The 12,590-nt window shown below is 52.9% G+C and overlaps 1 protein-coding gene and 1 pseudogene across 12 annotated transcripts in view; one reads left to right on the plus strand and one right to left on the minus strand.

Moving 5' to 3' along the window:
- Positions 1–530: 530 nt before the first annotated feature.
- CD99 (CD99 molecule) overlaps positions 531–12,590 on the plus strand; it is a 38,154-nt gene continuing 26,094 nt past the window's right edge. For 5 of the 12 annotated variants that reach the window (XR_011434564.1, XR_011434565.1, XM_023633876.2 and 2 more), the window contains exon 1: positions 542–738. Coding sequence is in view for 8 of the 12 variants with exons in the window: in XM_023633876.2 (XP_023489644.1) it covers positions 660–738 (79 nt within the window). In the remaining 4 variants the exon portion in view is untranslated. Of the gene's footprint in view, positions 739–1,648; positions 1,942–12,590 lie in introns of those variants that run through there. The other 7 variants (XR_011434567.1, XM_070256795.1, XM_023633873.2 and 4 more) reach the window with 4 other exon arrangements.
- LOC138921895 (guanine nucleotide exchange factor subunit RIC1-like) lies at positions 8,275–8,989 on the minus strand (annotated as a pseudogene).

Raw genomic sequence — 12,590 nt, forward strand, 5'->3', positions numbered from 1 at the left:
AGAAAGCCCCGAGATGTCTGAATGAATCAGAAAGGGACGTCTTCAAAATGCCTCTCTGTATGGACAGAAATAAAAAGTCTCTGAGCCTGGCGTTCGGACAGGACGACTCATATTTGTTATGGCTGATGAGGGGGACTGATCCTCCCCAGGATGAAATGCACCCGGTCTCCAGAATCTTCTGGAACATTAAAGGTGGTGAAAAGAGGGACGTTTCAGCTGAGGTGCAGTCTGATTGTCAGGGGCTGGAGATTGGCCAGGTAGTGGCTTTCTTTTGAAGGTCATTGGGGTGAACTGGAAAGTTCCCAGAGAGGGGGGTCTTTCCATTTTGGGGTTAGCCCAAAGCAGATGGTTCCTTTCATCTACGCTTCCTTCTGAGGCTGACTTACCTCAAGGTGCCAAAACAGCTGCAACAGCTCCAGCATCCTGTTGATCCACAAGAAGAACCCCTGAGGTCCTGCTGCTTGCCCTGGCCCGGGGTCCACACCCTCCACTGGCCGTGGCCAGAAGGAAATGTGCTAATTGGCAGTCAGGTCGGCAGGGGGAGGGGTGAGAAAAGATGTAGAGACAGGGTGCATGAGCATGAGCATGTCAACCCAGGTTAAACACACCAAAGGCAGGTTTTTTTTTTTCCCCCTTGGAAAAATGATGACGTTATCTTCATGCCTCTAAACCACCAGCACGCCTTTGGGTTTCTGTCGGCCAAGAAAACAGCCCTGCGTCCAGGTGGGCCTCTGTCAGGTAAGCTTGGGTGCAGACACCCGAGGTGGGCCCCGGGGGAGCACGTCCAGCGGCCGGGAGGACGGGCTGGGACTCATCCGGGGAGGGGCGCAGGGGCGGCCGGCGGACCGGAGGGCGGGGATGAGGAATGCAGGAATGTGTCTCGGGGAGTGGGGCTGGGTCTGAGCTGTCTGTTCGGCACCCTGAAGGCACAAGGACAGAGTTTTAAGCTAACGTTTACATTTAGACGGATACGGTGGGCCCCGGACAGACAGAGGCCCTCGCACCGCAGCGGCGGCCTGTGGTCGCCCCTAAAAGACCCCGACCCGGCGCCCGGCGCGCCAGAAGCCTGGCATGGGGGAGGGGAGGCGCCCTGCCCCATCCCCACCCCCACCGGGGCTCGCGGGGAGCAGTTTGGGGAGCGGGGAGGCGCCTTTTACGGAAGGCCTTGGGCTGGCTGGGGAGGAGGGGCGGCTTGACCTCGGTCCCAAAGCTCCTACTCGAGCTCCGGGCTCTGTGAGTCCGGGCTGGACTGTGGGGGCCGGGGCGCTGCGTCGGGGGCAGAGGCCCCACCCTCAACAGAGAGGGGAGGGGGCATCGCTCTGCTACCAAGAGGCTGCTCGGGGCGGGGGGGGGGGGGCCCCCGTTCAAGGGAAGCGGGAGTGGCGCGGAGGGACGGGGGCCCCCCCACTTTTGCGCCCTTCGGGGCTGCCCTGGGGTTCGTATGCCAGAGGAAGGGGCTGTAAGGGGGGCGCCCCACATTTTTCCAAGCAGAGAGAGGGTTGTATTTGCTCCCTTCGGGGCCGCCTTGGGGTTCCCCTTAGGGGCAGATAGGGGGCTGTTGGGGCGGGAGGGCCCCCTCCACTTTTCCGAGCAGGGAGGGGGTTTCATTTTCCCCCCATCGAGGCCGCCCTGGGTGAGCCGGGGCCCCTGGTCGCTCACAGCTGCCCGCGCGCCCGCCCGCCCGCCGCTCTCTCCCGGGGCGCGGGGGTGGGGTGGCCTCAGGCAGGGCGCGCGCACCGGGGCGGGGCGACAGGCCGCACCCCCACCCCTCCCGCCGCAGGCCCAGCCCTGAGAGGGGGGCCCCGCCGCCGCCGCCGCTGCTGCCACCCGCGCGCGCCACTCCAGGGACCGTCCCCGCGCGGCTCCGGGCCACCATGGCGCGCCGGGCTGTCCTCGCGCTGCTGCTGGTCAGCCTGCTGGGCTTGCTGGTGTCCTCCGAAAGTGAGAGAGCGGCGGGGGCCGGGGGAGGGGACACGGGGGGCGCCCCGGGTGTGGGAAGGGGGCGCCTCGAAGGGGACGCACGGGGACCCGGGGCCTTCCACCCCCGCCCGCAGGGCGGCCAACGCCCCAAGGAGGCGGCGGCTCCATGTTTCCTCCAACTTTCTTCCCGGACCGGGTTTGGACCGTCTCCAGAGGCGAAATGTCAGCGTTTGTTTTCAAAATCGCCAACTCTTATTAAAGTTGGAGGAAGCTGGGGAGGGGTGGCCTTCCATCTCCCGTCCCGGGGCGGGGGGGGGGGGGGGGCACTTCCTTAATGGTTCCCGGGCGCGGGTCTGCGAGCTCGCAGCCACTCCAGGTCGTTCCCCACCCCAGGGTTCTCGGGGGGCGCGGGGTCCCGGGTCTTTGTTCTGGCGCGCGCGCGCGGGGTCGCCCCGGTCGCCTCCCGGAGCCACGCCCGGCGTCCTCGGCCTAAATTTGGACTCGAGTCTGGAGCCCGAGCCCCGGGGTGGGGGGGAGGGGACGGGAAAGTTAAGGAGAACTTGGAGCCCTGGAAACGTTCCCCAAAAAACACCCTGCGTGCGCCCGGGGCCGCGGCGACTTCGGGGCTCGCTGCGCGCTGGGCCCCGCCGAAGGGCCACGCAGCAAAAAGAAACGTGTTCGCGGTGGATCGTCAGGGAGTCCGAGTCGATAATTAGGAATAGACAGAAAAAGTGTCAGGAGAAGGGAAAACCCCATTGCTCGCCCATACTCCCCACCGAAGTGGCCCGTTTCTGTTTGCTGTGTTCTTTGTGGGGTTTTTTTTTTTTTTTTTTTTCTGTTTTTTAAATGAAAAGTTGGGATCCTGTGTGTTTTGTTTCTCTCTCTGTTTTGAAAGGCCGGGTTAGGATCCTGCTAGGCGTGGCTTTTTGGAACGCTTTCGCCAATTAACGGTGCGTTGTGTTTTTTTTCCTCGTCCAGGCAGGGCTTGGAGATTCCGGACTGGACTGACGGGTGGTGTGGCCACCTTTTAGGGACGGGAAACACGACAGAGAAGGCGCCGGGGTGTGCAGCCTGGAGGTTTGCTGCCTGGCCCTAAAGGTTGCTTTTGGGGTCCCGGCCCCCTGGTTTGGTGGGAGAGGATGTGCGAATGCAGCCATCGGGTTTTTAAATGCGCCCCATGTGGCCTGCAAATGGTTCCGGGTGTGACTTTAGAGAAAATTAAGCCTGGCCCATGGGGGAGCATCTTGGAATTGTTGACGGGTCCTGGAGAGGGCCTGAAATGGGTTTCCTCAAGGGTTTCCTTTTTCTTTCCTAAATGTCTTTCTCCTCCGGCCTGGCTTCTCCCACGGAAAGGATTTCCTCAGGGGCTATTTTCCTCCCGCCTTTGTGCCTCAACCTCCCTACAGTTTTCTATTTTTAAATGCAAAAATGAAATATCTAACTGTTCCTATTAAAAGAGTAGTGAGGCTGATAGTCCGTCGGGAATGCAAAGGGCACCTGCCTTCGAAGGGTTTTTCCTGCGTCCCTTTGCCTGTGCTCTCATTCATTCCGCACCGGAGGACCTACTGTGTGCTGGGCCCCCCGGGGAAATGGATCGGAAGCGGTTCTGGTGGCCCAAGGTTGTGCCATCTGCTGGCGGAAGAGAATTATCTATGCGTTGGGGGCAGGTGGTAACTCTTGGCGAGTGTGAGGGCTCGGCTGGGTTTCAAACCTCTCTCTGGACCTGGTTTTGCGGGCAGATGTGGGATTCCCCGTCCGGGCGGCCTTACAATCTTTGGGCCCCAAAGAAGTCATTTTGTGACTTTTAGAAAAACCCCTAGCGCTGTTATCAGAGAATCGCCTGGTTGCTGTGCAGATTACACTTGGCATCTCCGAGATTGCTGATGCGCTCAGTAAGCTGGCGTCCAAGATTTGGTGTCGGCTGAATGGGCGCCATGGAGTCACGTGGGAGCGGAGTCATGGAAGCTGGGGGAGTCAGCCTCGCCCCCAAAGGGCAAAGACCGGGCTTTTGTAAATGCTGTGTTCTGGAGGTCACCTCCCCCCTTCCACTTCCCTTCTGGATCCTTCTGGGGTCCGGGGCAGGAACGGCCTGTTCCAAAGATACAGATGGGGTTTTCTGCGCAAAGTTTGCTTTTGACGTGAGGGAGCTCAGAACACAGTTTCTTATAAAAATATGCATTTGGCTGGATTTCCATTGTGGCTAAAAATGTCCGTTGAGCAGGAGACACAGCTTCCCGTGGGTGCTGGTAGCACTGGCCTGAGTTCAGAGTCCTTGGGACCCCCGTGTTCCCAGGGTTCTTCAGAAATTCCCATGGGACGGTGAGGGATGGAGAGAGGAGAGGCCGTGGGAGGAAAGAGGCGACTTCAACTTTCGATGGAGCAGGGTCGCCCAGTGGGGGATGCTTGGAAATGCCTGGAGATATTTTCGGTCGTCACAACTGGGCACAAGGTGCTGCTGGTGACCGGCGGGTGGAGACCAGAGATGTTGCTCCATATCCTACCGTGGTGCACAGGACGACCCCACTTCGGAGAACGGTCCAGCCCCAGATGCCATTAGTGCTGACGATGAAAAACCCCGGAATTCTTAAGTGTTAGAGTTAGAAGCTATTGGAAGCTGGGTGTGATTCAGTCTGCGTCCTCAAGTTGGAATAACTGCACCCCAGACTCTAAAATCCCGGGGAGACCTAAGTCAGGAAGGCGTGTGAGGTGGGCCCAGCGGGAGGCTGAAGCCACCAGGCCACAGGGAACCATCAGAAAGGCGGTTTGTTCTTGGCATGTGCATGGCGGCCGGCGCTGTCGGAGGACTCGGCGGCCTCCCCAAACCGCCGTCTCTTGGGCAACACGCGCTCTCTCCCGGATTCCCTCGCCCCCCGCCGAAGCAGGTCTGGGCTTGATTTTTTTCCAGTTTCCCAAAGGCTCTCGTCTCTGCCCCGTGGGTGCCTGTTTCTGCGCCTCTGGCAGAGGATAGATCTGTTCGCCTCCATTGACCGCTGGCACGGTTGGCTCTGATCAGAGCTAATTGCATTTCATTTAAATCTGCACTTTGTGTCTTTCTTCATTCTCAGTTTTATGATGCTTTGACACTTTTTTTGTTTTCTGTTTTTTTGGGGTTTTTTTTGCATCTCAAGATATTAAGATACTTGATTTTGGGGAGGAGAGGAGGCACTTTTTTTTTCATCTAGATGATATGCTGGTTGCCTGGCTCGCTTTTAGAAAAAAAAAAAATGCAAATAGTGGAAGATTTGAACCAGTTCCAAGTGGAGGAGTCCCGGCCGGATGGCACGAATGGCATCTGGAATATTTTCCAGCAGATGTTTTCCCCGAAGGAGGCTGATTGCCACACACGTGGAGCTGGTGGTGTTGGTTCTGATGTTCCCATCACGGGGGCTCCTTTGAGGGGAAAAGGATCCCAAGTTATTCATGAGTAATAGACAGAGTTCAAGTAAGACTGATGTGTCTTTGGGGCTCGAGAGCGCTCAGCGTTCCGACTCTCCGTTGACTCATTCGGGTATTTGAGGGGAATCGCACAGGATGCCCAGCCCTGTGGAGGTTGGAGACGGACGTGGGGCTTGAGATATCTCCCGAGTCCTCGTGTGGCGGCTCCTAACATGTGGGTATCTGTCCCGAGGGAAACAGCAGACATTGTTCTGTGATCTCCTTTGCCAATTCTTGGGACTGTTAGTGGCGTGTGTCTTTATGGACGGATCTCCAAATCGATGGATTTGGGATCTCCGAATACAGCGGTTTGGGAAATATTTTCTACGGACAGAAGGGCGTTTTCCAAGCCTCAGAGAACGAGACATACTTGACAATTAACTGCCAGCCGGCATTATAATCAACATAAACTTAAGGAAACAAGTCATGCCAGCTCTTCCGAGGTAGGTACTATTTATCAGAGAATCTTCAAGGAACAGGAAAGGTGTTGGGGGGTTCTAATTAGATGCAAAATGTTTTCCCAACTCAGAAAGCCTCTGCGAACAGGTAGAAGGGAAAGAAGACGATGTTACGATTGAATGAGCGTGACACCGGAATGTTACGTGCATCGCAGGCAGCCCACTGAGATGGCAAAGACGGAAGGGGTTTTTCACGTTTTTATGCAGCTACACGGACACACCCATTATAGACGTGTTTTCAAGAGAGGCTGTTTTAGGCGTTAACAAGATTGACGTACATTTGAAAAGGACCGAGAAAGAAATTCAGGAAAAAAAAAAAAAAAAAAAGGGGGAGGCAGAGAGGGGAGAATGCTGTGAATTTTCACTAAGACTCTGATTTTTTATTTGTTTTCGCCCTCAAACCTTACAAGAGGCAAAGATGCATAGGACAGACACACGTTTCCGTCATCGTTCACAGGTGGGACCATCTTGCTACATTCTCCTCCTCTTGGGAGAATTGCAGGTTGTGCCGGACGCACAAATTGTTGGTCCGACTTGATGCCGCCATATTGCTTCTGAATGTGATGGCCGGGAGTGCCGGTGGACCGTCCGACTCTGGATGTTGTATTTTGTTGGTGCCAATCTCTTGGGTGAAGGATGGCAACTGACCAATATTTCTATCTGTGTTTACATAAGGAACAGGGTATTTCCTATCTCTAGGGGCCAGATGACTCCCTTTTCTCGACTTTCCTGTTATTCTCTGCGTGGTGAACTTAGCACTGTGGGGAGGGTAGCATAACTGGGTGTGACTCAGCTTTGTCTTAGGATGACTCAGTCTTGCCAGCATCCTTCATGTGGTCTCACTAGTCATATTATTAAAAAAAAATCCCCTAAACAGGAAACTGGGAACTTCCTTTTTTCCTCCCCTCCAGTTACAGGCAAACCCTCAAACCAGTGTTTTCTCAAACGGCACGTTGAGACCCATTGATGGGCGGTGACTTTGGTGTGCAGCCAGCAGCACTGAAAAGAAGAAAATGAAGTACCTTAGAGTGGAGAACATGAGCGCGCTCTGTACAAGCCGTGCTCGGGCAGCCGCCGTGAGCGTTTCGTTTCCGCTCCGGCTGCCTGGGCGGACTGGGCTGTGATATAAAATGTGTCAGTTCCCATGGATGGCGGTCCGAAGACTCTGAAAGCCGTTTCCTGTCTAAACCCTTTTAAACCACTTTGCTTTCTCCACTTTGAAGTTTTCGATAGGACCTGTTAGTTCTTGAGAAGTTTGTCAGTAACTAGTCAAAGTGCGTGCAGCAACTTCTCAAAGAGAGATGGATAGAGGATGGATCATCGATGATGGCTCCAAGGGCGTTTTGGAAAAAAGGACTCATTTTAATTCGGTCTGTGAACCACCCTCTCTGTGAAGGCAGCTGAGTGCTAGATCTCCTGTTGCAGTCGGTGGCTTGCAAACATTACTCATCTTGGGACAAAGTAGCCAGAGAATTTGACTTCTGCTGCTTGTTTCGAGGCGGCCAGAGCTCCCTGGGTCCCCGATTGTGCTCTAGCGAGCTTGCACCCGGAAGGGATGCGGACCAGAGGATGCACGCGTTTCCACAGGAACCCAGCGGCCCGGAGGTGTTCGTGGGCAGAGAATAAATCGATGATGTTGTCTTTGGGGCGCACGGGCTTGGAGGCATGTAGATTTTGTAAATACGGAAGAACCCAAATCTTGCCAGTCAACTTCTCTGGTTAACCATCTTCTTTTAGAGAAGGGCACGCATTCCGTTCTAAATGTGAATTAAAATGGTGCCCTCTGCCATGTATCTAGCACAAAAGGTACCTCACCAGATGAACAGATAGGGTAAGGAGAATTCGTTCGTAGATACTTAACTCGACTTGGTGCAGGTGGAAGAGGAAAGGGTTGCAATGGGTCTCAGAGAGAGCGGCAGATGGTTACGAACAGCTGTCTCTCGGTGAGCCGGGATGGGGGGCTGCGTGAAAGATGAGGGCAGGGCCCGCCCTGCTGAGGAAGTCACTTAAGAACCAGTGGCCTGGCTGGTTGTGATAGATGATAGATAGATAGACAGATAGATGGATAGATAGATGGATAGATAGATGGATGGATAGATGGATGGATGGATAGATGGATGGATAGATGGATAGATGGATGGATGGATAGATAGATGGATGGATGGATGGATAGATGGATAGATGGATGGATGGATGGATAGATGGATAGATGGATGGACAGATAGATGGATAGATGGATGGATGGATGGATAGATGGATGGATGGATGGATGGATGGATGGATAGATGGATGGATGGATAGATGGATAGATGGATGGATGCATAGATGGATGGATAGATGGATAGATGGATGGATGGATGGATGGATAGATGGATGGATGGATAGATGGATGGATAGATGGATGGATGGATGGATAGATGGATGGATGGATGGATAGATGGATGGATGGATGGATGGATGGATAGATGGATGGATAGATGGATGGATGGATGGATGGATGGATGGATGGATGGATAGATGGACGGATGGACGGATGGATGGATGGATGGATGGATGGATAGATGGATGGATGGATGGATGGATGGATAGATGGATGGATGGATAGATGGTTAGATGGATGGATGGATAGATGGATGGATAGATGGATGGATGGATGGATGGATGGATGGATAGATGGATGGATGGATGGATAGATGGATGGATGGATAGATGGTTAGATGGATGGATGGATGGATGGATGGATAGATGGATGGATGGATAGATGGTTAGATGGATGGATGGATAGATGGATGGATGGATAGATGGATGGATGGATGGATGGATAGATGGATTGATGGATGGATGGATAGATGGATGGATAGATGGATGGATGGATGGATGGATGGATGGATAGATGGATGGATGGATGGATAGATGGATGGATGGATAGATGGTTAGATGGATGGATGGATAGATGGATTGATGGATGGATGGATAGATGGATGGATAGATGGATGGATGGATAGATGGATGGATGGATGGATGGATGGATGGATGGATGGATGGATAGATGGATGGATGGATGGATAGATGGATGGATGGATAGATGGATGGATGGATGGATAGATGGATGGATAGATAGTGGATAGATGGATAGATAGATGGATAGATGGATGGATAGATAGATGGATGGATAGGTGTTAGAAAGATACGTAGATAGATGGATGATGGATAGAGGATAGATGATAGATACATTTATAGATACAGGTAGATAGAGGAAGATGAGTAGAGGATAGAAGATAGATGGATAGATAGATAGGTGATTGATAGATGATAGATAAATGGTGTTAGCTACATAGCTAGATGGATAGAGGATAGATGGATGATGGATAGATAGATGATAGGTAGGTAGATGGCTGCAGTGACCCATGTCAGGTGGTTTTGAGCTGGAGGTCTACATTATCTCATTATTCTGAAACCATGGGCACCTGGACCTCCTCTCAGCTCATACTAAGCATGTCAACAGACTGTGGGTTGCATCCTCTGCGTGACTCTCCTACGGAGCTGCCTCAGAGCTGGGGAAGGAATCAGGGGGTGAGAACGAAGGAGGGGAAGTTGAGCTACAACTGGGGGTGCGGATGGCATCCTGTGTCCTGCTACACTAGAGAAAGCTGCTCTGTCTACTCTTGAAAGGTGGATTTCTGGCTTTCCCCCAGGGCCCACCTCCGAATCTCTCTCCAGGTGAGGCTCACGTAGATAACTGCTGATAGATCAATCCATCTGACTGTGCTTATGGTGTCTCAGGTGCTCCGTATCCAGAGCTTCTCATTCTTGTCTCCCTGGCCTGCGTCTCTTCCTTCATTCCTATCTTTTGTGATTTGCCCAGACTCTCAAACGAGACTGGCCCTTCACTCCTGCCATCTCCTTCCTCCCATATCCGATCTGTGAGCACATCCTGTTGGTTTCATCTTCTGAATCTTTCTCTACCCATGCTCCTTTCTCCATTTTTGCTTTTTTTTTTGGAGACCCAGCCCCAACCCCTGACATCCTTATTGGACAAATGTGAGACCCTTAACTAGTTTCTTCCCTTGACTCCTTGGACGTTTGAGGAGGGCTGGGGACTCCTTCTCGGAATAACGACTTTTTTTTTTTTTTTTTTTTTTAATGTGCACGATAAAATACATGGGATTGCAAAGGAAAACAATTATATTAAACCAGGTCTCCAGGGCCCAGGTGAAGAAGATGCCAGTCTCAGAGCCGCTGTCCTCCTGCCTTCCTCCCTCCTGTTCTCTGTCCTGATGCCTGGGTGATGGTTCGAAACGCAGATCTGGTCAGGAACGACGCAGTGGCTTCTGGAGGCCCCGATCCGGGGTTCTCAGACCTGGCCCCGCAGCATGGTCTTCTGGGGGCTTGGAGAAATCGCTCTTGCCCAGGCCTACCTGTGTAATCTGATTTATGTGGCATGGCAGGACCTCGGCGTTGGGGCCACCGGGCTGGGGCATTGACAGTTGCGTGTGTAGGCAGCCCCGAGTTCTCCAGGCGGGGCTGTGCGGATCCTGCAGGGAGAACTGCCACTACTCGTGGCTTGATGGGGAGGAGAATGTCCTGGGTTTAGCAAAACCCAACTCAATGTGGAAGAGGAATCCCCTGAGTCCTGTCAGTGACCTTATCGAAGATCAGTCACTGCGGCCGCTCCATCTCATGGCGTCCATGCTCTAACTCGATGTCCACCCAGCCATCAGTACATCACTCACTCATCCTTCCATCTGTTCATCAGTTTATCCACCCAGTCTTCTCTCCATTGGCCCATCCATCCACTCAGCCGCCCATCCGTCTACTCATCAGTTCATCTACCCACTCATGTATCCATTGACCCATCATCCACTCAACTGTCCATCCATCTATTCATCAGTTTATCCACCCCCTCATCTATCCATTGATCCATCATCCACTCAACCGTCCATCTATTCATCAGTTTATCCACCCACTCATCTATCCATTGACCCATCATCCACTCAACCGTCCATCCATCTGTTCATCAGTTTATCCACCCACTCGTCTATCCATTGATCCATCCATCCACTCACCCATCCATCGATTCATCAGTTCATCTGCCCACTCATCTGTCCATTGACCCATCATCCACTCACCCATCCATTCATCTGTCCATCTCTCTATCCATCTGTTCATCCATCCATCCATCTATCCTTCCATCCACCCATGCATGCATCTACTTATGTATCCATTAGTCCATCCATCCATTTATCCATCTGTCTGTCCAGCTATCCACCTGCTAATCCGCTCACCCACCCACCCACCCATCCAGCCATCTATCCACCCACCTACCCATCCCTCGGTTCATCCATTCCTCCATGCGTCATCTATCCTCCATCATTTAGAATTAACATCTATCTTCTTCTTTTAGGTATCTTTATCAATGTATCTGTCTATGCTATCTATCCATCCATCCACCCACCACCCAGCCACCCACCCATCTAACTGTCTCCATACCCCCCCGCCACTGGGTCTCTCACACATGCCTTCACCCGGCACAGGTTGAACTTGAAGCACTATCCGTACTCTCTCCATGCTGTTGGCTAGAGGCCCAGAGAAGAAGTGCCTGGTCCGCATCCCTCTCGTCTCTGCCTGGGGAGTGATAACCAAGGTGCACTCCTTTTGCTGCAGTGTCGTAAAGGGGAGTGGGGACCACGCTTTCCCCTGGATGTCAGACAGGGCTCCTTGCGGCGAGGGACCTCCCTGGGCAGCCAGTTTCCAGGAAGAGAAGCTTATAGTAGAGGAAGCCAGAACTGCAGGGGCTACGTGATACATGGCCTCAGTTGCCAGGATGTGGGTTTCAGATTCACCTGGAGGGTTTTAAGCCGACAGTTGCACATTCTCACTCACCTGCAGAAGACCCAGCTGTGGTCAGCAGCGTGGAGAGCGGGTTGGAGAAACTGAGGCTGTTGGCAGAGCCTGGACCAAGGCAACGGGGCTGGGAGGGAAGGGACAAGCCATATCAAGGAATTAAAAACCTTGAGTAGGGGTCTATACAAACTGGCCCCACATTGGCATCCCAGGATGCCTGGGTCCCAGCCTCTGCGTTTTCTGATTCAATTGGCCTGAGGCACGGCTTGAGCCTGCAGACTTAAGAAATCTCCCCCGGGTGATTGTAAGGTGCAGCCAGAGTCGAGAACCGAGAGCTTACAGTCAAACTGTAAGATGCACAGCAATCACCTGTGGAAAAATGCTTGGCTGGGAGGGAGGATGGAGGGCTTCCCAGAGGAGGCAGTATTTTCTCAGGGCTTTGAGGCATGAATAGGAGTTTTTTCTGGTGTTGGAAAAAAGGGATCGGTGTTTATGGCCAAGGAGAGGATCTGAATGAAGGCCCCAGATGCTCAAACTGTGTGACTCCCAGGGCCCTGACACTCATTCAGAAGATGCTGGGGTGATTGTAAATTTTTGAGGGACGCATGGCTACATCTGTTGGACAGGACCGCAGGAAGTGCTGTGGTTAAGTTGTTTGAACTGAAATACAGTCCATCCTCTGTATTCGCGGATTCCATGTTTGTGAATTCACCTCCTTGCTGAAACTTATTTCTTAGCTCCCAAATGAATATTCTTTGAGTTCTCGGACACGTATGGAGTGGCAGAAAATTTCGGTCACCTTTCACCTCTCAGACTGTCGACAGCCGTGCTTTTCATGGTCTCTTTAGTGCCACATTTTTGTGCTTTTGGCTGGAGATTTCGCTGTTTGAAATGGCCCCCAAGCACAGTGCTGAGGAGCTATCTTGTGTTCCT

The sequence above is a fragment of the Equus caballus genome, chromosome X, assembly GCF_041296265.1.
Source record: "Equus caballus isolate H_3958 breed thoroughbred chromosome X, TB-T2T, whole genome shotgun sequence".
Taxonomy (NCBI): Eukaryota; Metazoa; Chordata; class Mammalia; order Perissodactyla; family Equidae; genus Equus; species Equus caballus.